General features: G+C 44.3%; 1 protein-coding gene across 1 annotated transcript; it reads right to left on the bottom strand.

Annotated features, from left to right (window-relative positions):
• Positions 1–6,748: 6,748 nt before the first annotated feature.
• Positions 6,749–21,697, bottom strand: LOC146182199 (uncharacterized). The gene is made up of 6 exons (XM_084577225.1): positions 20,916–21,697; positions 20,750–20,830; positions 19,416–19,539; positions 17,717–17,967; positions 15,307–15,387; positions 6,749–9,355 (listed from the first exon to the last, which is right to left on the bottom strand). Exons 1-6 carry the CDS (start codon positions 21,219–21,221, stop codon positions 8,942–8,944), a joined length of 1,257 nt encoding a protein of 418 aa, XP_084433351.1. The 5' UTR covers positions 21,222–21,697; the 3' UTR covers positions 6,749–8,941.
• Positions 21,698–25,758: the final 4,061 nt, after the last annotated feature.

Genomic DNA, 25,758 nt, shown 5'->3' with positions numbered 1-25,758 from the left:
GGATGGTCCGTGGCTGGCCGAGAGTGGTGCCGCTGTCAGATGGGGAGAGGTTTGGTGCCAGAAGGCCCCGCTCCTCAAGGTCTCACATAACCAATCGACCCATCATCATTCATACGTCATCCCCAGCACTACCCCCCACCCCTCCCGGAGGAGGGCTTTTTGTTTTGGGATGACGGCCGTACCCTGGCAGGGGGTAGCAGTGTAGTGACACGCACACAGCGGTTGCACCTAACACTATGCCAACTGTATTTAAGGTCCCCACCGGGACAGCAGGCCGAGCACAGATGCGTCCTCCGGGAGTTCCTCAGCGGGCTCGGGCTGAATTGTTGTTGCGACTATTGGAGAAGGAAAAGAAAATGCAAGGGGCTGCTACTGGCTTTGTTGCTGAGCCACATCCGCTGCCTCGTGCGGACAAGAGAAAATAGGGAAGAAAGAAAGAGAAGGGGAGAAAGACGCGCGTCGCAAGAAAAACAGTCGTCGTGGGTGCAATGACGGCCTACAACAAATAAAGTTTCAGTGGCAGGCTAGCCCCCACAGCAAGCGGCGTTGAGCTACCCGTCCCAGCCCCGTCGGGCCAAGAACAGCCACCCTTCACCCCCATGAGTCGCAGCCCACGATCAACTTCCTTTTATGCGAAGCATATTAACGTAGGTTTCGGGTCTTCGCGCGACGCCCGGCGGTGGCCACCATTGACCCTGATGTGGGGTCACGTGACATGACGTCACGTGATGACGTCACACCGGCCGCAGACGGGGCCTCATATAGCGCCGTCGGTCTCCTCCCGGCGGTGGCCACCATTGACCTTGAAGTGAGATCACATGCAGCGATGGTGGCGCCGCCGCCGCGTCGCGCGCGACGGCGCGAACCGAAGCTTGGAGGCTTCCTCCGGGCGACGTCCGAGTCTCAGTGCCCGCAACCGCGCCAGCGTCTTTTCGCCGGGCGTGTATGCGGTCAAGATGCCTACGACGATTAACCTAAAACTACGTCTCCGTTACTTAGCCCCATCCACACTGAGGCAGCTGCTTAACATGCTTCGCATCCACTGGGCTTAACCTTGATAAGCCTCCAATTTTTTTTATAGACGCGCGCCGCATCCGTCTGTTACTAGTGCCAAAGCAGGCGTTCACATACGCATAGCATTCCTTGTACAAATTCCCTCTTTAAAACTCACTCCTATCCTTCCGGTCCTTCGTATTGGCTAGGAGCAATCGTCTGTTCTGTGAGGTTCCCGATTTTTTTTTCGCCCCGTCGACACCGAAAGCGAGAACGAAGGGGAAAAACGACTCCTAGAGCGGGCGAAGTTACGCGCACTCCGTCGCCTATAAGCCTTAAGGTGAAAGCCTTTAATGGCTCATACTGTTGTTGTGGCTGTAGGAAGAAGGAAAAGAAAATGCACGGGCCTGCTACTGGATCTGTAGCCGAGCCACCTCCGCTGCCTCGTGCAGACAGAAGAGAAATTATTTATAGGAAGGGAAGAGAAAAGATAGACAAGAAATGAAAAGGAAGAGGGAGAGAAAGAAGCGCACCGCAACAATAGCCATCGTCCACCACCGAAGCGGTGGCGGGTGCAATGACAGCCTACAACAGATAAAAAATCAGTGGCAGGCTAGCCCCCGCCGCAAGCGGCGTTGTCCTACCTGTCCCAGCCCCATCAGGGGAAGCTACCACCGCTTAGGTGGTGGACGACGGCTGTTGCGGCGAGCGTCTTTCTCTCCCTCTTCTTTTTCTTTCTTCTCTACTTTCTCTTCTGTCCGCACGAGCCTCTTTCTCTCTTTCCACTTTCACTCCCATCTTCCTCCCTTCCCTTACGGCGCGGTTGCGGTGTCCACAGAAAAACAAGTGAGACAGTTACCGCGCCTTTCCCTTCCTATAAATAAATCAGTAAATCAGAGGCAGCGGAGGTGGCTCAGCTACAGAGCCAGTAGCAGGCCCGTGCATTTTCTTTTCCTTCTTCCTACAGCCACAACAAAAGGTCTATATTAATGCACCGTGTCCACCACCGAAGTGGTGGTGGGCGCAATGACGGCCTGTCGTCGACAAAAGCTGTCTGCGCGAGCTGCGCGCTTGATTGGTCGACAGAGAAGTGACGTCACCAGCCGCAAAATTCGAAGCGATCAACCAGAAGTGTCATCTTGTCCAGTGTTCCTACCATCTGCAATCCCACACTTGAACGCACGCCAAGGAACGCCACGCGACAGGAGCGATAGTATAACGTCCAAACGCACACTTGTCGGAGAAAGTGTGACAGATACTGCGCCTTTCCTTTCCTGTTTTATAATTATATGTAGCACTGCAACAAACGCCGATAAAAGGCAAACAATGAGAGCCAAATGATAGGAGAGGAAGGGTAGGCTTTCGTCATTCTCCTTAAGAGACATCTAAGAGACCCTCTAATTTTTCCTCTGTCCGAGGTGACTCCCCCCCCCTCCCCCAATCCAGCGCTGACAAGTCTGGGCGCGAACAGGTGCGCGGGACTGCTTGTCCCGCGCACCTGTTGAGCCTCCGTCCAGCGACCATGCAGACATGCTCCTGAACGCCCTTTCGGCGTGCAGTTTGGCACACCACCAGCACAGTGATTCCTTGCGGCTGTCTGCGACTACCTTGAGCAGAAAACTATTTCGGCTGTCCGTGTCCACCCTCTGCATCCGGAATGACGTTCTCTCTCATCGTTGTCCCGTCAGATCTTCGCGACGAGGTTGTTTACACTTGCCACGACGAGCCAGCCTCAGGCCACCTGGAAATCACTCGTATTTTGTCCCGAATTCAGGAAAAAATATTGCTGGCCTCGTCTATCGACCGACGTGACATTGCGCTCTTGTCGTGCCTGCCAGCGCCGCAAAACGCCTTCTCTGCAACCAGCTGGTTGAGGCCAATCTCGTTACCATCAAAACCGTTTCAGGTGATCGTGCTGGGGTCATTCCCTATTCGGACACTATGTAGCAATTGTGGATTATTGTAGCCATTGTCTCGCGCGTTATGCCGAAACAGCCGCATTCCCAAGTGGCACAGCCGTTGACGTGGCAGAAATTTTTCATTCGACAAATTGTTCTATGCCATATGGTGCCCCGTAATTCTTATCACGGATCGTGGGGCAGCGTTCAGTCACTTTTCATGCAGGAAATCGGGCACTATAGTTGCACCAGTCATCGTCGCGCTACAATTAAGAGTTGCCGATATATGCTCTCCATGTGTGTGGATGCGGAGCATAAACGATGAGAAAGTACTCCCATACGTAACCTTCGCTTATAACATCCAAGAAACAACCGCCATGACGCCTGCATTCTCCCTCGTCTGCGGTTGCGACGTCACCACGATGCTCGATGCCATGCTACCTCACGTCGTCAAACAACTTGCCAGCGTGCGCATAACCAACAAGCAGCGTTCCGATCGTCGCCACTTCGTCGCCACGTAGAATATGTCGTCGGCGACCTCGTCTGTCAGAAGTCTGGACTCCCGTCCACCAACGCGGACGGAGCGAAAAACTCCTCCGCAGATATCTCGGCCCGTACCGAGTCGTACGCCGCATCGGGAACCTAAATTAAGAGGTGGTTCCCGACGGACCCGGACCATCGCTCGCACGATCGCACCCCGAGATCGTTCATGTAGTCCGCCTGAAGCCTTACGGAAGAGCGGACCCATCACCCGTTATAACGTGCTACCACCCGTGTTAGACTGGTGCCCCACACATCGAGTCGATGCTTTTCTTTCCCACGGGGAGGGTAATGTCCCATGTCAGCTGCGAAGCCCACAAGCAGACTGGCACCGACAACGAAGTCGCTTGCTCTCGTTCGAGCTGTATGCTTAAGTGTCGACGCCGCGTTCCTAAGGTCGTGACAATACGATGACCTTATGCTGTAGAAGAAAGAACACAGTGCGTCAAGTGAGAGCTTTTTGGACAAAGCTGGTAGCGGGAACATTTTATGGATGTGTTCAGGAAAATTGCACACCACATGGGACAGATAGCAAATTAAATGTCCCAATGGTTTGTTTTTGGGACAGTGAGATTTTTTTTGTTTACTGAGAAGTGGTCCGCCGCTGTTAATCCGATGGTACTCTATGCATGTTGCAGCCCGCAATGTCACATTTCAGATTTTTTTTAATTCATGAGCAGCAGCCTCCGTCTTCATTGTTATGGCACTGAATCACCAATCAAAAGGAGAACCAAGGTAATGTCAAGGTACGTTGGCAGAGACAAGAAGTAGCATGTAATGCCCTAGCATAGGGTAATCTGTGGAAAAAGCAAACACGAAATCATCATAGGTGCGTGGCAAGGAATGAACTTTGTCCCAGGAGTAGTTAAATGAGGATTCCATCTGCTGCTCCAGCACTTCTAAATTGAGGCATGTGAAAAATAAAGCCATGTGGATACACAAAGCACACAACCGCGAAGTGCCAAAACCACATTAAAATAAATGAATGAAACTGGCCTCCTGAATATTGTTTTCAGCGCATAAGCACTTCTAGCCTATAGCACGATGAATTTTGTGTCTGCCTAATCGTGTGTTGCTATGGCAACAATCAAGCCTATATAGCTTTACTATACTTACAACTTAAATGATGTTATATTATGATGAGCATTAACCATAAGTACCATCACCAATGTCAAAGCTAATTAGGCCTAATTAACACCAACTATTACCTGCGTGAAGCACAGGTTAAGAAATGAAGTCTGAACATGACTGAACACACATTTGTGCAATTACACCTTCTCGAATGTGTTTGACCTAGCCTAATAGGCCTAGCTAAGCTTCTGTGTAAGGTTCCATTAGAGTAGTAATATGTATTGCACAATTATACACACATATCTTCCAGCCAAACCGTTGAATCCTTTGAGCTTGCATTTCACACAGAAATCACTCTTAATTGTATTTTTTATACCAAATTTGTTTAGGGTGCTTGCCTGATTATAGAAAAGAGTCAGATTTCAAATCTTCGGCGGCGATAGTTAAGAGGAACAAGTCGCAATATTCCAACGACGACAAGGTTGCACCATCCCATTGCCTACCGAGCTCAAGATTTATTGTGATACACAAAAAAAGGCAATTTAGTAGTTTTGGCCAAACTAAGTCTTGGCAATTATTATTGATGAACCAGTTGATAAAGTTCTTCAAACGTTTATAAAACAACTCTAGTCATATACCTTCCTTTGCCTAATCTCTATGGCAGTGCTGCTACAAAGAAAACGAGATGAAACCACCACCAGCACCATTAATGGGACAGTAAAAGATACTGGCGACAAAATGCTCACGAAAGGAAAGAAACAGAGTACTAAGACGAAACAGGAGAGCAGACAAAAACACATGCACTCTTCTGGACAAAATGCTATTTCTGTGAAAAATTTGAGTTCTAAGAAATCTGCAATTTAGCTGGAAGAAGCATCCTACAGCATGCATATATCTGGTCTGGTTCGGTTTGTGGGGATTAACGTCCTAAAGCTACTCAGACTCTGAGAGACGCTGTAGTGGAAGGCTCCGGAAATTTCTACCACCTGGGGTTCTTTACCGTGCGCTGACATCACACAGCACACTGGCGCCTTGCTTTTTGCCTCCATCAAAAAGTGGCTGCAGAGGCCAGGATTCGATCCCATATCCTTGGGAATAGTAGTCAAGCACCATAACCACTGCGCCACCCCGGCAGGGCCCGTATATTTGCACAAAATGCACTGTGTAGAGCAAAAGCACATTTAGCTATGGCTGTCACTTTCTGGCTCCCAACATTTGTCTCATTTTACGTCTCTGTTATGCAATTACCTGAAATTTCTCCTTTGTGCCTCTTTAATTAGTTAAAAAAGGTATTCTTCAATTACAACCATTAACATATATTCTGTATATGAAACATACCAACAACAAAAATTAGATGCACCACAGAAGCAGGTTTATTTTTGTTCTTCGCAACCTGATATCACAGAGGAAATCCACTCTGCTAGCATGTCAGCAGATACAGTTTGCTCTTTCTGTGCTCCAAACGTTTTTGGCTTCAAATTTACCCCTTCTGCAACAAAACCTTAAAGACACCAAGATTAGAGCTTAAGTCTATTTCATTTAGTTACACTAAAGTTATTTTCAATATGTTTTCATGTCCAAAGGACATGAAAACAACCGTGATTGTGAGGTCAGTCACTTTTAGTGCAGTGACTGAGAACATGTTTACTGTCCACTTTGAAGCATATGCTTGCTGTGGTAAATGGGTTGTATTGAAAAAAAATGCATCATAGCAAACATGCAGATTAAAATTTTTCTTTTAACTTATAAAGGGACACAATGAACATCAAGATACTTTGTTGGGCGAGTTGGTACTTATTCATTATCTTTCTTTCTTTTATCTTATCCTTTGTCTTCGTGTTTGCGCTGTTTATATTAACAATGAACATCTTCACTTTTTCCACTGGTTATGTTACATGAAAATGATTCTGACATAACACCATTAATTAGTACAAGAATTACTTCAAATTTTCGCTTTCTCTTTTCCTTAGAAGTATTATTGAATGAAATAATCTTACAACATTATAACCCAAGCTTCATCACAATTATTTCACTTGCATTTGCCTCTATGTAGCGAGTACCTACTGTAGTCTTTCAGCTTTCCTTTTATGTCCTGCATCGCATTTCAGCTATTGCTTGTTTCCACATAGCAAGTGACCTCGCGTGTCATTACCACTTATGTACCACTGTGTTCTATACGTTTCATTTTTCATTTCCTACCTGCCTGAGTCTTGAAAATGAGAATGCAGTACCATTAATTCAATCAATAAATAATGAAGCATAAAGTGGGATATCAACAAGATTCTTTTTATTGCCTCGAATGAGACCCATCGAGCCACACACCTACACTTGTAAAAACGAGCAAATCAGCGAAGGAGCAATTTAGAAAAATATAAGCGCAAAATAAACAGTTTGGTTGATAGTTTGGTGGTATTGTGGATGCAAAAATATGGCAGATAGGGGCTTCATCGTCCATTTGTTGCAATCATAACAAGTGGGATTATCGTATACAGCGTAGACCACTTATAACGTCGGTCATGGGGCTGCGAAAGTCCGCACTATAGCCAAAACATAATTTTTTTTCAGGTCAAAAATACTAGCCAGATGGGTAGCTTCCCTTTCAAACATGCCTTATTAATCAACGAACAAAAAATAAGAGGTGTTCAACGCTGCTGAACCCATTATGGAGTGAAAGCTTTGGTTGCAGGCGACCGAGTGTTGCATTGAACACGAGCAACATTTCGTTGAACAATGCCAGAGTTGGTGAAATCGGTTGCTAGGGAACGGGACGCTCTTTTAAGCACCGGCAAAATGCTCAGGGGTAGAGCAGTGTATCTTTTGCTACAAAATTATGGTTCACACTTAAGCTCTGCCTTTTGAAGTATGACACGATAGCATAGGCTACCAGCCCACATATAAAACCCCACTTTAGCTAAGCCGTATGGACGTGCCTCCGTGGCATAGGGTAACGTGAATTCAAATGTCATGACATGCGGATTCTAATATATCACCGTCCTACACAAAGGAGAGACCCAAGTTTGCGCTTTTTCAGGCACCGGCAAAATACCTGCGAAATACTCAAGGGCAGCGTGCGCATAGAGACTGTGTAAACTACCTTGCCTGCCTTCGTGGAACTGCGAATCTACTTGTTATCAATGGATGCTCAGTTTCATGAAGGCGGTCGTACTACCTCTGCAATCGCGCTGCACATGGTATGCTAAAGCATCCTTGGCTCTTTTCATTCCTACAAAGAATTCCAGGCGGTCCGAGATCTTTTTGGATGGAAGACAAGACTGCGATAAGGCTGTCAGAGAAATCCTTGTTTAGTGCTTAGTGCACTGTTGTGGTAGCCCATGACATCGAAAACAATAATGGAAGCAACATGGGGAAGACTCAAAGTGAGGAAAACAAAGGCGCACGCGCTTATGTCATGCCCTAAACATGTGGTGAGATGTGCTGTGCCACGCAGGGAAGTCCGATGCAGCGCAGGGAAATACACTTGCAGTTCCACGATTTCACAGAGCAGATTTTTTAAAAATACGCACTATAACCAGTATTTTGCTTCGCGCAACTGAGTAATAGACGGTATGACTTTAAACCGAGTCCTATGTGAGGCAGACCGATGGCTGGCAAAAATCGCGTTATAACTGGCCCTGTACAATAAGCAGTTACGTTGTAAGTGGTCTCCACTGTAAACGGTTAACTTGTACACTATTGCTTGCTTGATGAGCATGACATTGTGCTGTGGTTTGCAGCACAGTTAGCATCACATAATGTCCCCTTCATACTCTGTTAACACCATGCTCATGCAAATGTTGATAGATATAAAACAGCGCAGTGGCACATGGCCTAAGAGAGCAGAAGGGAGAGTAGTATGAACAGACACAACATTCTTCCTGCTGCTGTCTTCTTATTCTTAACCATGTGACACTAGGCTGCTTCATGTTCATTATGCCAAACTAACTCTTCCAACAGTTCATACTGTCAAGAAAATGTTAATTCCCTCCACTCCTTTTTTCTAAAGTGTAGCTGTCATCAAATAAAGTATTAAAGGATTTTGCATTCTACTGACAATAAGATTTTCAATATACAGTCCCAATCGTTTTTTTTCCTCCTCGCACACTGACTGATCACTGCCATAGTGCACACATATTCTGATGCACAAATATCTGTTGCAGCCGTCACATGGTTCCATGTTATGCACATTCAAGTGACCATCACCGTCCATCTTTCATGAAATTGTCAGAAAAACCTTTTTCATGAAAAAAAATATAGTACCTACACACAATCTCTAACAATGTGAGTGATGATAATGTGCTGTTGCTCCTGCTGATGTTTCCAGCACATTCATGGCACCTGGAACTGCACCACTGCTGTTTCTCTATAAGCAATACACACACTGCAACACACTGTCGACTGGTTTCATCCAGGTGTAGAACTATGCTGCTGAGGATTTTTTTTCAGCACACTCCAAGAAGCCAATCCATGTTGGCGTAAGCATGTTCCAAGTGTAAGTCTTTGGAAGGTACCTCCCACTGCGTGGCACTGTCTCTACTAGTTACTTCAGTCTGGCACATGGCATCAGAACAGAAGATCTCTTGCGTTGAAACACTCTTGTAACTGCCCAGCCTAATAAATTCAAAACCATTTGTTTGAACGGATGCATCCCGTGGAGCAATTGAGTCAGGAATAGTGAACGGTACTATCTTCAGCTTTTTCACATGTGCTCGTAGTGCCTTGTCAAACTTGCTGGCCAACTTTCCACAAGAACGTTGTGTTGGGTGATCAATGGCATAATTTGCACCTTGAATGCCCACAGTGTGAGATTTTAGTGTTGGCAGTTGTAAATTCAGATCATCCGGAGCATGTACAACCTACAAAAGAAGAAGTCAAGTCATCAAGAGTGGGAAGATGATGTATTTTGCTAGAAAGACAGGCAATGTGATGAGTAGGCGACTGAGCAACTGCAAAAGTGACTGAACTAGGTACAAGATAAACTTGAACTGACACTAAACAATATGCCCACCCCAAAAGGAAGCCAAAACCCGTGTCAAACTTTGCTGCCAGCTATGGTTTAGTTTGTGGGGTTTTAACATCCCAAAGCGACTCAGGCTATGAGAGAAACCGTTGTGGAGGACTCCGCAAATTTCAACCACCTGGGGTTCTTTAACGTGCACTGACATCGCACAACACACGGGCGCCTTGCTTTCTGCCTCCATCGAAAAAGCGGCCGCCGAGGCCGGGAACTGCCAGCTATCAATTTCTCAATTCATACATGAGTTCTTGGCAGCCAGACTAAAAGCTAGTGTCACCAAGTTATTGCAACATGCAAGATGTGATGAAAATTTTCATGATGGAAGGCCATACACCTCGAGGTGGAGAAAATAATGAGCCTTAGGTGAAAGAAGATATTTGGGCAAGTTGGTATGAATACACCACTTACAAGAACAGAACAAAACACGGACACAGAGACATAAATGGACACAGGCGCTCACTTCAACTTCTGACACTAGGAAGAGAACAACATACAGAAGAAACGACGTCACAACATGTCATGTTTCTAGTACATTCATCTGGCATTACACCCGAATTACACTACAGTCATCATTTATGCACTGCAGCTCACACTTGGCATGATGTATGGGCAGGAAAAGAGCACAGTGACACCAATGTCACATTTTAAGATTTATGATTTCATTTAAAGCAAACAGGACACCACACAACGAATGTACTCAGCCCTCTCTTTGTGGTGCATGAAGCAATACAGTGTCAAAATTACAAGCAAAAAGTAATGCCTGTGCTAAGTGTTTGAAACTTTAGTTTGGATGAATACTTCACAGCTTCTCTTCTAAACCAGTGCTTCCTCAATACCTGCTTGTTAAGGATCACGATGAGAGTAAGGTCAAGCAAGAATACAGTACATGCAATCAAACTATGCGACAGAGCAGGGCAACCAGATAATGTTTAGCACTGGCATTTGCAAAGTGAAGTATTATACTCAGCAGGCAGATTTTGTGCCAAACAGGCGAGAGAATGCAACATGGGCAGCTTGCAGAACAGTGTGCATGAGCCAATGAGATGAAGAGTACGAGTTTGTTCTCACTAGCTTGCTAAGGACAGCCTTTTGCTCAAGGTAACTTGAGCACTATAAAACACATGAAATAATTTTTGTTTCTCTGGTAGTGCATAAACAATGATTGAATGACAAAGAGCATTTTAGAGCAGGCTTTGTAGCAGTAGAATTTGAATTCAGAGCAGCTTCCTCATGTTTTGTAGCAGGAACCCGGTATTGAGAGGCAACATAAAAAAAGAGGGTCCTTCAAAAGCGATAGAGTAATGCACAAAGACCTGAATACCACAGGATTCTATGCAGCCATCCTAGCCATGTCTGTGTGCTTCTTTCTCTGACGTGCACAAATTTACTCATTGTTTTACAAAAAAAAAAAAAAAACTGCAAATTTGCACTGTTAATATCAGCTCAAATTTTCCTGTGCAAAATGAAAAATGTTGAGAAGCGCCCATTTCAGTCAGTTTTTTTTGTTTTCAATATCACTTGGGCCTAGATGTAAAAATGGGCACTGGAGTGTGCTCCTGCACGGCAATCTGTCTTTTTCTCAAAGTCATTCTGCACATGCACTCCTCTCCCCTGGTTAAAAAGCACGACTGCGCATGCACAATTCTTGGCATCTGTGGTCGGCCCAACCAGAGCCAATCGCGGAGGCCATGCACAGTTTATACATATGACAGGTGTATGCAACAGACGGCGGCAGCTGTCGGATACAGACATCGCAACTTCGTAAGCGGCTGCGCCTCCCAAGGAAGTTTCAACCTGCAGCAGACTAACTTTAACCACTCCCAAGAGAGTGCCATATCTTGTGAAAAAGGTGAATGTTATTTTTGGTGTGAAGGATCTCTGTTAGGGAAAGCTAGAATTAATAATCAGACCACCAGTTATAAGCTTGTTCCCGAATAAGTGCGACCACTTTGCTTCATCAAAGTTGTGATGCTGAGCACGACCACACCTTCACTATTTTACGGCATAGCACAGATTTATTTCATCTGCACGGTCCTATTTTCCTTGCATCCCTGATCTCAGCATTCAGTGCAGTGTGCCTCCCACACCCTTGGGTACGTACTTACTCAAGCGTTTGTGACAAGGACATCTAGTTCAGACTGCTTTACACCGTAACTTAATACAAACTCCTGTGTTAGAATATGCCCAGCAATGGCACTGTTAAACTCAAGAACATGCGTGTACATGCAGTTAAATTTAGTTAAAAGTGTTTGCACAAGCCCACTTTCTATGCCGGAAGTTTGAATTAATATGGCTCCACTGCTCAAGCGACCCAAAAATTCTGATGCTGATGGCACTGTGACAGCAGAGATGATTTAAGAGATACACCCCGGCCATGCAGTAACAGCAAAGGGTCAGAAAGCAAAACATGAGGGAACTGAATTCTGGTAGTCATCCTTCTTCGTCACACATTGGATAAAGGAACTAGAGTCAAGCATGCGCACATTATGCAGCAGCCTCAACCTCTTTGAATTCTCCTGCTAGAATTATACTTTGGCGTAATTTCATCAATAAACCCTCTATTTATAGCAGCATGCAGCAGGTTTATTGTAATGGCACAGGTCTGTGCAATTGGTGCAACATTCCCATAATTGCATAAATTATCACGGTACAGTGTCTGCTTTCAATTCCATCCCGGAGCAAGAAAACAAGAAGAAACATCCAGTGCGAAACTGAATGCAAATGATTTCACCAAACTGCAAATGTCATTGAAATTTTACACATGAAACAATCTCATGCTGTGGCAAATCTATAATATTACTTGACAATGCCATAAATTTTCCCCAATGCGACCAAGACATACCACTTTTTCCCTAGCTATCGGTCATGAACTACACTTGCACACGAAGCCAGAATTTAGACCCAAACTAACTGGCAATATGTGGATTAGAGCATTCGCAAACATACATGCTAAATATGTAAACACCAAACAACATTCTAGATCTCAAGAAAAAATCTTCAGACAAGGAGTAACAAGCATCCAAGTGCTTTCTTGAACTGACATAGGAATCAAAAGATTCCTGGTTTAGCAGCTCAGTCTAAGGAGCAGAGACATTTTTTTTGCTGCTAACAAAAACTGCTACTCTGTATAGTAATGCATCTGGAAATGAATATGCCAATATTCCATAGCTCTCTACTACGGCTCCTCTTTCAATCTATCCACATTCACTCCCACCTTCCTCCCTTCCCTTACGGCGCGCGGTTCAGGTCTATCCACTTTCATTCCCACCTTCCTCCCTTCCCTTACGGCACGGTTCAGGTGTCCATAGAAACAAGTGTGACAGATACTGCGCCTTTCCCTTCCTGTGAACCAATTATTTATAATTATTATTGTTGTTACCTGCTCAAAGCCCTATGATGTGTCCTGATGCCTATTTGCTTATTGGCTCTTCAGATGAGATATAAAAGTGAGGGGAAGGCTCAATTACGTAGTGTGGGTGTCCCAGTAAAAGCTTTAAAACTCTCTTAAACTGAGCAAGAGCTTATACTCAACTACACGTCGCCTTTCTTTGTGTGTCTTTCTAGTGAATCGGTTCAGCGAGCCACATCTGGCGGGTGATCAGAAGCAGCCTGGCGTCTACAAGACTAAGTAACTGCTGTTGGGGCCGCCAAAGATTGCCCTATAAGGCTCTCCTTCATGGCGACACACACATCCAATGAAAGGCTCCTTCTTCTTAAGTGAGCAGCGAGTCACGTGGTTCGTCACACGTCCACTGCTGGCGAAGCAAGGTTTGGCGAATGGCACAGCGGTAGCAGCAGTCTCACTGTGTTATGACGTCACGACATACCTCCAGTGCTCCTCCGGCTAAGGTCAAATTATCATACACAATGACACTGGACTCAGCATAGTGCTAGTGGAGCTTTCTGCTCCAAAAACGAATTGTTCCAGCCAAGTGAGGCCAACTGAGGGGTGCTAAGAATAGTGTTGTCTAGTCTGCAGTATATTTTGCTCTCCAACATTAATAATTGGTAAAGAAATTAAGCAAGGTTTTCAATTACTGGTTTTAGGGACAAAGTGTCAGTTCAGAAGTTGTAGGCCATCCTGAAAAACAGCTGATTGGAAGGTTAGCCTCAAGGTACCATTTCCGCAGCTTTATACAAATTTCCTCAAAAGAAAGCTATCATGTGAGCAGCTGTTGTCTCGTACCTCTTGCCCCATGCATTTGAAAAGCCCCACTGGGGACAGTGCTCTAGGGAAAGATGCATTCTGTTCTCCGAAGCATGCCTTGGGATTTTGAAGCAGCACCACTGTCACATGTAAGCTTTTTTTTATCGTGCAACTTATCTTTTCAGTCAGTAAGAAAAAACTTGCTTACGACAACGGTACCCCATTGCAAACATTTCAGTTAGCAGTTAAGCCAACAAAATATTTGCTAGTCAACTTCGTAAAATGCAAAAAACAAACAAACAAAAAACAACACTGCAGACCCCCAACAGCCCTCAGTTAGTTTCACTGGCCCAGAACACCCTATCAGCTTTATACGATTAGTTACCATTAGCTTCGACACTTGGTATACAAGCAGCTAGCTTGCATGCCATACAAATTCATCCAACGTTTTTCCTAAAAGAATCTATATGAAGTGCTGTGCGCCCGAACCGGAATAGAGCAGCCTAAACCTCTATCGACCAAATCAGCCTCGGTCAACCAGCGGAACATGTGGAGCTCATGGTGGCAGTAATGCTGAGACATTTCCAGAAGTTGAAGTCGCATCTTAGTGCCAAAATGTGCTGCAATTGAAAAGTAGGTAATAATTCCGCACTGTTACACTTTCTTTTGTATGTATATAACGCTGTAGACATTTTTCAGTAGACATACTTTCACATATGCCTGCAAAAAAAAGGTGACACCCAGTGTCCTCTGCCGATACCACTGAAACCGCCAAACAAAAACAAAAATATAAAAATCCCACAACCTTCTTGAAGTGACATCGTCGACTAGAATTCCTGACGAGATACTTGGTGAATCAAGCTAGCGCACCCCGAGTTGCTCCAAACGATGAGCAGAATATGCACAACCTATCTTGGTCGACTAGTGGAATTCGAAATCATCATCCCGAAGCAAGAAAACCTGCTCCGGAGTGACCAGTGGAATCACCAATAGAGTGTCAATGTGACAAAACAACAAGGCTTAGTTGAAGGATTTCATGCGTTGCACACATTAGGTTGCATTTTACACCTTTCTAGCAGTCCATTAATAAGTAAGCAAAATTATTTTGTCAGGATATACAGAAACATGTATAGAGTGATGAAATGGACTAGAAAGAAGTATGTGTATTGATAAACTGACAGCCAAGAAGTCTCTCGAAACTATCTTCAATACCAAAAAACAAACAAAATGAGAACAACACAGTTGAGAAAAGGGTGGAGTGATGGAAGTAGGCAATCAGTATGAACAAATCGAACACAGTTAACGGAAGGCAAACTTTTAAACAGACATCACTGAGTGGAGCCTTTGTCATGTAGTATGTTAGAAAGGCTGATGATGGCGCTCACACCGCCAGGATGACGTGGCACCCATTGGTTGATTCTGACATTAACAACCACACTGTCAATGCCGGCCTTAGGGTTGGATGACCATTTTGGTCGCACAGGGTGCCACTGAAAAGGAGGTGCCAATCTAGACCCTTCTTTGTTTTTTCTTGAGGCATGCACTTCTGTTAAGGCGAACTTCTGGTAAGAAAAAAATTTCCTGGTCCCTTCAAATCTGTGCTAAACAGAGCTTAGTGTACCACCGTGATACATCATGCTCACCGGAACACTGTGTCCGAGATGGAGCACTGGCAGTGGGTTTGATGGCGTTGGCTTGCCGTCGATGAAGTGCAGAGAACAGACCTTAAAAAGTGGAAGAAATCTGCAATGAGTGTGTGCTGTGCATGTGCCAACATAAGTAAAAACATGCAAACGATTTCAATTTCACATTGCCACATATAACACTAGCTGTAAAACCTTAATTAAGAAATCTTATTTCTGAACTTAACGAGTAGCTTAGATAGAGCTCATCAGGGCCTGCATTTAGAGTTTGTATTTGTTTTCAGTTTGCTGTTTTCCTCCTCATCAAATTGGCATAAATGCCAGAACCGGAAGTGGTGGCAAATCGAACAAACATCCGGTTCAGGCGCTTCCACCAATCAGCTGGCTTGAGGTTGGGGTGAAAATGACACTTCTAAAAACAATGTAAACTCTGAATATAGGCCATGAAGTGTACTGCTTCTGTGAAGGACAGTTAAGCAGCACCTTTCCACGTGCCGCAACTGCCAAAGCCAGTGCTTAAAATGCAGACTGTTAACTTAGATGAATTCGACCCACTGCTCCTCAAGTTGTTCCCTTAAACAGGAAGTTTCAAAGCAATCTCGCTGCACAGGCCGTATAAAGAATGCTGGTGCAAGAGGCAGGGGCCTGAGAAAAATATTTCAGTGAAATAGTAATCAAAGACAGGGGAGAAGTAAACTCAAGCACAAAAAGGGAAAGCAAATATGACATAAGATGTGGCAAAAAGAGACACTTCTGAGCTAAACCTTTTTTGTTTCTTCTTTATTCAAAGCTTCCGGACTCTTGTCAAGAAAACAACTATGTACCTATGTAGGCCAGAGCAAATGAACAACGAGGAGTAGCATCCTTCAGCTGAAATCTTTATGCCAAGCAACGTGCACGTAAGAGACTTGCAGGCAGCTCATTTGAAACATGTCGATTTAAATAGCGGCATATAATGAATGATGAAAGTTTTCTCCCTCAATGCCTAACTTGGCTTTCCATTTACAGTGATCACACTGAAATGGTCCTGCTTAATATGTTTTTCAGCATAAGCATTTTATTTTTGTTCAGTTCCTGGCCGACGCTTCACAGAGGTAATTCATATGTATTTGTATGGCTAATCCAACCATATTTATGTGTGGGCTTGGATAAACACAATCTTAAAAATGTATAATATTCAAGCATGGTTTATAATTTTGCTCCAAGAGGCAGCGAAAATGCCGTCGTGGGAAGCAGTAGTAGATGCAGTAATTGTAACACTATAGCCAAAGATTTAGTACTTACTTGCGCAATGAACTCCCTCCCCCTCCCTTTCTGTCCTTTAGAATTTACTCCTTTATTTTCATAGCAGGTCCCCTAAGTTTAGTGGTGAAGTTGTTGTTTTTTCATAATGCTGACCTTGGCAGTATGCCAAGATTCTGTGTGCCAATAACATCTATGAGTGTTTATCTTTTGACCAGATCTCCTGTGGGGAACTGATGCTTTCAGTAAAAATTCTGAAGAATCATTCCCTTCGAAACTATTGCTATTCCTCAACCATGTTTTACATACCCATAACCCTCTTGCGAGCTTTCGTCTTTCTTTTTTTTCTACTTTTGTCGACTGGAGCAGCCTTGTAGAACTGTGCCTTTCACGGGCAACTTTTTGCTCTTATCAAAATGAGAACGAAAGCACCACACAATGAGCATCATTGCTCCTTTGACTTGCAGGCGGTGTCATGCTGATTAAAAATGCATAATATGCACGAAGCAAAATTTATGTGATGCTGAATTTGAAACTTACGGCACGAGTAAATGTGGCAGTGGCCCATGCTTCATGCCACCACTGCATCTAGTGCAGTACTGGTGAGATCTACACGCAAGATAAAAATTTCACAATAACCGAACCAAACTTTTCCTCTCAACATCAATTTTCTTCTCGGACATAGTTACTGAGCATGACAAAAAATAGTGTACGCGCGGTGGAGCATCACTTTATTAACGTATCATCTTTGCATATAAGACGCACTGCCGAAAATGCAAGAAATGCCACTTATCCACCAATAAACATGATAAGCACATTTCAATACATCCACATAAGCATGCAAAATTCAAACAGTTAAGAAAAGTTGCTGCACATTAATACTCTATAGGCGTACGTTTTCATAAGGCACAGCGGAAGGCCCGAGATTTAATTAAAACAACAGGAGAGTATTTGAATGTGCACTAAATTTCATTTTCTGGGCATTCTGGCATTACATCTCTTTTCAAAATGCAGCCTCTGTGACCAGGTGTTACATCTGCATACCATTACTCAGCTACCGAATACCAACATTGTCTCAAAGTCACTGCAGGGTGTTTCTCCTGCGGGCATTCTGCAAAGAGCGCAAATATAGTGTCACCACAGTTATTGATTCTGCATGAGAACCTACATGTGAGTCCACTCTGGGAATGTAGTTTGGCCTGCTCAGTGCTACCATCCATTCCCGGCACCTTTTCGTTGTCAATGGGAAACTGTAAAAGTGCACAATGCCACACTGGCACTGGCTTCTGGGTCCATCATGCCAGTGGCATCTTTGATCAGGCGAGGGCAGGCACCTCGGCTCACTGTTGATGCATCCCATCACAGCACAAAGCATTCCCGACGGTCCACTCACTGCTGTTCGATTGGGAGACCTGCACACTTAAGTATCAGAAGCATGAAAGCATGGTGTTGTCTCTCTGGTACATAAACAATTCTGCTCATTACGCATGTTGCACAGGCATCTAAAGTGCCTTAAAATGATATGTCATTCAGCTCAACCTCTACCCTTGTGCAGCTATATAAGCTTAATGCTGAAAAGCATTCTTGACACCCACTTCACACTTTCCAAGTACGCAAAAGATCTCTAGATTTTGCATTCACCTTGCGATTCATCCTTTACATTAATCGGTGCCATCTGTTCAGCAATGACAAGATATAGTGTGTCAGCATTTGCCATACGCTGATCAGATGGCAAAAGTATGCACACTTTAGATTTAAGAGAATGGTTCTCTGTTACCAAATGAATGGCTCTATCTGTCCAGGAGCGCTTAGAAAGTGGGAAAATATGACTTAGAAACCAGTGACAGTAGGCTATCAGTGAGAATAGGTGCGGATAGGAAAGCGTAGTTGTGTGTGTCCCTTGTCCTTTTTGTCCTTGTCTGCCAGCGCTGCGACACCATAATGTTAAAAAAAGAAAGGTTGCAAACTATTGAATATCACGTCATTGTTTATTACAGTTAATTTGTTTTTTTGCCGATGCTGACATAAGCTGTGGGATAAATAAAAATAACCCTGGAATGTACAAAATGGCATTTCTCGTATTTAACTGTGCTGTGGGCATCTGACATAATTCAGATGTAGCCATCCTTCTAAGCTTTCTTACCCTATTCTTAAGGAGGGGGGCGACAGCAATATGGCAGGCAAATGGTGAAGCTCGTAACTGCTTTATAAAATCGCTGTAAAGCATTGCAGAACCCTGTAGTACGCAAAAATCACACCGAGCCTCCCATGTCACTCAGCTCAAAGGCTGCATAAGCCCACACGTTTGTATGCATGTGGATGCATTGCTACATGTAAAATAACTAAATGCAAATGAATTTGACAAATTAGATTGCATTCTTCAGAGATGCATAAGAGTAGATCAGAAAGCACACTTGAAGCACCTGGCCTTACTGTGCTCCATATGGTTACTTCACATACCTTGTTCTTTTTGCAACACAGGATGTGCAGGTGTCACTGTGTGAAGCTTATGGGCTCTACTGCAAATTGCCCTCCCATAGCTTTCAATAATAGTCAGCTGCAACTCCTGACAGATTATTTATGTCAACTTCATCACTAAAATCGAACAATCCTGGATAATGCTCTTCTTACCTTCAGCCAGTGTCAACCTTTTAAAACATCGTAAAAGCCATGCAAGATGGCAGAGCACAAAACACCAAAACTGGGAAAATTGTACATAAAATGGTAAACTGCAGATACAAATATACTAAACATCAAGCCGTACCCATAACGCTAGCAGATGGTCACTGCACAAAGACATGGCTGTCGCACTGAAAAAAAAGAAAAACCTAGCGGTGAGATGTGTGCCACGAACAGGTTCTCCGTACCTTCAGTGCCGACCTGATTGCCTTGGTCTTCACCAATCTGGTCAGGTCCATTTAGACTCGGCTGGGTTATTTGCATAGCTTTAAAAGGCCCCTGCCCAGTAATCTTACGTCTTTTCTTCCCTGCCTGCATTACAAAAAAAAAAAAACACACATGCATAAATGCACAAAACAAATTCTGTGAGCTTTTCTCTTTTTTTTAAATATAAGGAGTTCCCATTTTAAAGCCCTCCTGTTACAGAGACTACGATGAAGCTTTCTACTGAAAGTGCAACAATACCAAAGCACTAAGAAACCTTGTGAATAATTAAATAGTCTTAAGGCACAAAAAAACAGACAAGACACATAGGTAGGTGACAGGACAAAGTGCCAACTTCCAAATTATTTTATTGCATGCAAGAAACGTACTTATATAGTTTGTCATCACATGCGTAGGTAGGCCACCTAAAGCTCAGGAACGACCTGATAAGGCGCGCTCCAGGAATTTCTTTTCTTGTGTCTTGTCTGTTTTTTTGCACCTTAAAACTATTCAATTATGAACCGAAACCAACTAGCCCAGCAGCAAGTGCTTTTAGACCTTGTGAGTAAGTTCACTCGCAATTCCATGGAGCCAGAAATATAATTGCAGTTGCAATATATCTATGGATGGCCGACTATATAAACATAATACATACCTACCAGCTAAGCAGTCACTAAGTTCACCTAAATACGCGAACAGTAGGGATATGCAATATATCTATGGATGGCCGACTATATAAACATAACACATACCTACCAGCTAAGCAGTCACTAAGTTCACCTAAATATGTGAACAGTAGGGATATGTAACAAAAGAACATCGACAGTGTCCAAGACGGATTTCATACATTAAGCTGAACATCCCTAGCGAAAAGGATTAATTACCATTCCCTTGTGACTGCTACGAAATTTCATAAGTAAAAAAAAAAATCCTAGTTTCAGGGCTTGAGTGTGGGACTACATTCCAGCAGTTGCTCTAAAGTCTGCGTAAACTTCTTCCCCAGGATAAATGGAGTCTCCTCGATCATGTCCATTTAGGTGGTTATTTATGCAAGGCGTTGCAAAGTTTAGGCAGCACATTCGGTTTCCCGTTCTAGGATTTCAAACTTATTCATATATATTGTGTTCCAGTGCAGTAAAATATAAAGATAGAGAAAGAGACTTTGCCTGTATGTGACAGCCGCGTTCCATGTAGGCGGCACGTTCCGCAAAAGGCGCCTGAGTGCTGTGTGATGCAGGCGCACGTACTTCGGCCCGTTAAAACCAATAGAATCTACCATTGTCATCCCACCTTACCCAAGTGTCTTGCAACGCCTTACCTTTGCAACATCCCCAAGGTGAACCACTGGCACCGGGTTTTTGCCTGTAGGACAGCCGTCCACAAAGTGCTCCGAGCATACCTGCAAGTCCACAGCACGTGTCACACTCACTGAACACAGCAGGGACACTCCGCAGCGCGGAGGGAGCTTTAAAGTTCGCGCTCACACGTGCGTATGGTCCTGGATCGAAATCCGTCCCGTACACCGCTGATATCCACAAGAAGCGCAGGTCTGCTTTTGATTTCTCAGACGGAAAGCGATGCAAGCTGTAAATGCCGCACCGGCAGCGCTCCCGCAGCGTGCCGTGTTCTAAGCAAACGGTGTTCAACAACAGCTTCCGTTTGCGCTGGTTGTTGAAGCACCCGTTGACAGCGCAATGTTTCCCCGACGAATGGAGGAACTTCCACTTGGTAGACGACACCGTCGCGTCTTCGCAAGACTCAGATGTAGATCCAGAACTTTCGCTAGCCATGATCAAAGCAGAAAGTAGCGGCGTCACGTTATTACGGCCCCAACAGAGTGCTTCTTTACCAGCGCAAGTGGTGGCACCTTGTACAGTCAGGAAAGTCCTGCGCGGTGCGTGCCTGCGTGACACACTACTGGCTGGGCACGTTCGATTTTCAGTCCTGAGCAGTCACAGACTATTTGCTGCACGAGTCCGGCGTTCGACCACGTTCGACGGCCTTGCCTAGTCAGATGGATGGGAGTGTGCACTGGGTGCAGCCCTCCTGTGACGGTACATAGGTACCTCAACCAACAACTGTATTAACTCTATGCCAACAACCATCATCATCCTACGGCAACCCAGGGCCAACGTTACCCTGCGCAAGGCACCCCCACACCATAGGGGTGGGGGGGGTTTTGTTCCGGGAGGCGGGCGTTCGGCTCAGCATTCCAAGCGTTTTCACGGGAGCGTTTTCACGGGGAGGCTGCTGCTGTACGCCGAGTCTCCGCCGCTAGGTGCGCTCAAAACACGGGCATCACGTGACTTTGTGGCGCCTATTTTGAACGTTTTTTTATCACGACGATGGAGTTATCTTGAACTTGACGGAGGCACCACAGGCAAGTCAGAAAATAACGGACACCGCTTCTTTTCAGCCGATTTAACTTGTCAAGAATCTTGACTGCCAGTTAAGTCCCCTAAAAAGTGACGACAATGAACTGGGTTTATCCCCAGCCGATTTGTCCAAGCATCGTTTTCGCCTCGGACGTCGCGTAGCAGTTATGTGCAGTATGGAAGATATTATGCATCTTCAATACTACCTTGCGATGTATTTTGCGTAGGTATCGCGTGCTGAAAAGATGAGTATCGACATCGAAAATACCTTTTTACTGTTTGTTAATTAAGGAAGCCAACAGATTTTTTTTTTTTTTTTTTTGGTATTGATAAGAACTAGTCCTATGATGATCTCAGGAATAAAGAATAGTAAGTGCAAACCGGAAGAAAAAACAACGCGCCGATGGTGTATTTTAACGGTATACTGGATACTGAAAAAGAAAGTAGCACAAGCTGGGCGGCAGCTTGGCTTGTACTGTCGTCATACTCAGAAGGCTACGGATGATTATGAAGGCGAAAGCATAGTTGGACATTGTGTTTTTGCATCTTTCATCCATACTCTATGAAATCCAACTCTCCCAGTACACACCTTAACCATCACAGCACATATTTTCGACGTCCATTTCCAAACAACAGCTAGGCGCCCTGGTGCGTCGTCACCCGTAACGATGTGGAATGAAGCCTTCCGTCATTCTTACAGTAGACAAGGAGAATTATGGACTTATTCCAAGGAATTCGGCATAATGTAGTACTAGTTATGCGGTGAGTTGGCCACAACAGACTGGTCGCTCACGTCCTGGTGTGGACACAGTTCATATTTTCTTTACCTCACAACCAACATAATCTTAAAACAGAGATTCAAGGCGTTCCTCTTAGAAGTGTGCTATAGGAATGCATTGAAGGTTCCAGAAACCATGCATGTTTACTAACTCCGCTAATGACACCAGCTTTATTATACTGAAATTTCTGCGATATAAGCTTTGGTAATCATAATAGCATCTTTATTTTATTGAATATTTTAGTGATGTATCGAAGCATATTGATGATAGAGTATGGAGCATCTGTAATGAGAGTCCATTTAGGTTCTCGGTATCAGAAATACAATTTTTCTGGATATCGAGTATTGCTATCGAAGATACTTTTTTGTCGAGTAGGCCTTATCTTTTTTTGTACACACAATACATGCCATGGTTTATTTCTACATACGGCTCTCTAAATAAATGATGCCTTAAACTGAATGTTACAGGGCTACGAGAGTGACTGACATATAGCTCGAGTGATTTCACTAAAGGCATAAAAGAGCGATGCCAACGAAAGCTGTAATCAGTGTAAAGCATGACAGGAGTACTTCAACACCGTATCGAAGGACTCTGGCCACTGATCTCTATTAGGGCAAAGGATGCTACACAGGATGCCCGATAGTGAAGCCACCGGAAGCGGCCTTGACCCGAAAACCAGCCTTTGACAGTGCACGAAATGGACCGTCACCAGTTTTTCAGTTGCAGTTTCCATTTTCCGCCTCGCATTTTCTCGATTCATCCTCATCTTATCGGCCTTATGCATTTCTGAAGCTGCTGCAGACACATACGTAGACCTTGTCTGCTTTGTGTTGGACCATTTCCCTAGAGTCCCCAATGCTGAGCTTTATTGTTAAGCACGTTCCTGCGCTCTAAAGTAGGTGCACAACTTCTCCACGTACGGACTGCTGTATCGAGCTGTTTCCATTTAGTTGTGAGGACGTGGCTTTACTTAGTGGTAGTGCCGATGGTGTTTGTTCATTTAAGCTCTCACAAATCGTACTGTACTGCTTGTTTAACAGAGGCTATCAAGCACTGTTTCATATTGTACCGAACAGACTGCTATGCCTGAAAGAGCTTTAGCCATTATGCGTGGTACAGTGGACCTAGAACAGAGCTTTTGCTCTGTTTCCCTCACACTATGCTCTCAATGACTAGCTCAAGAATTTTCCTTGGCAGTCTAAGCACTGAAATTAAGAGAACAAAATTATGCAGAACTAGCTTTTTTTCTTTTTTTTTCACAGTGAATACGCTCAAGGAAACGATTTCATGCCATCATATCTAGGGCTATGTAACTAGCCAATCTACCCGTTCCTCGGCAAAGAAATTGAGATGACTGCGAGACGATGATCCATACAGGATTGCAGGCTTTCTCTCCTTAACCACCTTTCTCCAAGAAAAAGGGCATTTAGGAAATGTATTATGCAAACTCTCATTTCAGACCGATATCTGCTCTTCGGTCTATAATTAAACGTTGGGGCTCGATCTCACTTCAAAATGCCTTTCTCCAGCTGCTGACTGTCTAGCTCAACTACACAGTCATTGCCTAAAATGAAAAATGCTATATATTTATTTATTTATTTAATTATCGAATACTGTAGGCCAAAATATGGTCCAAGCAGAAGTGGGGCACGCTAGTAGAGCCAGCAGAGACACCACCAAGCAGGAGTGCCTGAACGACGAAAGGGGCAGGTTTGGTACACATCGCACAATTATGGTAATTTTTCCAAGCAGAAAAGTGGGATTAGCATTGGTTGGGAGGTAGCAATGCGACTTCTGGAACTGTACCTTGTGTGCCGCAGCAGAAAAAATCTTGGAACACTTATCAAACAATCTCACAGTAAAAATCTCCAGGTACACAGACTAACTCATTTCTTTCTGCATGGAAACTCAAGAAGCTGTAGCGTGTGATTTCAAGTGAAGATTGTTATCTACTTTCAGGAATATGCGCCAAGATTCACCTTGCCCATGAGCTCTACAAGGGCAACCAAATCAGGTTCCAGGACCCTGAGCTACTTTTCGAAGATGGGCATAAGTGTCAGTGCTAAGGATCTCGAAGCAACAAAGATTTCTTTCCTGTTTCGATTACCACAGACCATCAAGAAAGCAACAGACAGAACAGCGTTAAGTCTGCTTTTGAAAAATTGCACCTACCCGCACCTGATGGGCACGACCTACAACAAGCAAACTACAAGACTGTGGGAAGCTTGCTATTCCAAAGATACACTTACAATCCAAGTGAGGTGCAGGCTCAGGGCTTTACGCATGAAAATCAGCAACAAAGAAGCCTTCGTCAGCAAGAACTCCAGAGGCCTTGCAATATGCTCATGGTTTCACCCATGAGAAAAAGTGCAAACGCTGTCTACTCAGTGCCCAACAAAGCCCACTAAATGTGCTGCCAAGTGAGCAATAGAAAAGGCCATCTGCAAAGCAAACCACCAGACCAGCGAGGAAGCTAGTTGCCATATACAACTTTTGCGTCACGTGTGGCAAACTTTATATTGGATTGACTAGTAGGTGTGTGTAAATGGTCAGAGAGCACGCAGACTCAATAGAAGTAACAGCCACGGCATACCACCTCCCTCTTATTCACTGTTGCATGTGCAAGCCCCTAAGAGATCCCTCTGCTTGCTTCCACGATATCTCCATCCTCAAAGAGAGAGGTTCTTGAGAGAGATTATCAAGACTGTTGCCATACTCAAAACGGGAGAGCACTGAGTCTACTTTCGACAAAACAAAAGGCATACTAGAAATATTTGCCTATATGACCCTGTAACTTGTTTCTTCATCTTGATGGGCTTAATTTTGAAATTTGGCTAGCGTAGCTTTAACCTTTCCTTTTGGCTCCTTTGTTTTAGCCTTTTGCTGCTAGCCGTGTTCCTGATGGTGTTTTGTTTTGTGACTAATGATTATACTCACTTGTCCTAAGCCTTCATTTTAACCTCTGTCATTACTTTTTTCATCAAAATTCTTGATACCTAGTGTTGACTGTTAATGCTAGAAGTTAGTGATGTGTCCTATCTGCCTTCTTTCGTCCTTAGCTCAGTGTTCAAGCAGGCTCACCCGAACGTGCTCATACCTTTCCCTGAAGCCCCCTGCTCCCACATAGTTTTACATAAGCAGAGTTAAAGTTTCAATATTTTCCCTAGCAATCT

The sequence above is a fragment of the Amblyomma maculatum genome, chromosome 8 (genome assembly GCF_055883805.1).
Source record: "Amblyomma maculatum isolate TAMU_Amacu chromosome 8, ASM5588380v1, whole genome shotgun sequence".
NCBI classification, from domain to species: Eukaryota; Metazoa; Arthropoda; class Arachnida; order Ixodida; family Ixodidae; genus Amblyomma; species Amblyomma maculatum.
This window is presented reverse-complemented; position numbering and strand designations above follow the sequence as displayed.

What these genes read in the sequence shown, in the direction of transcription:
- LOC146182199 (XM_084577225.1), bottom strand. Translation starts at nt 21,221, where the DNA reads ATGGCTAGCGAAAGTTCTGGATCTACATCTGAGTCTTGCGAAGACGCG. An exon ending in ATCCAGGACCATACGCACGT is followed by an intron (nt 20,831 to 20,915) that starts GTGAGCGCGAAC and finishes GTGGACTTGCAG; the next exon opens with GTATGCTCGGAGCACTTTGT. An exon ending in TTCCCAGAGTGGACTCACAT is followed by an intron (nt 15,388 to 17,716) that starts GTAGGTTCTCAT and finishes CCACTTTTTAAG; the next exon opens with GTCTGTTCTCTGCACTTCAT.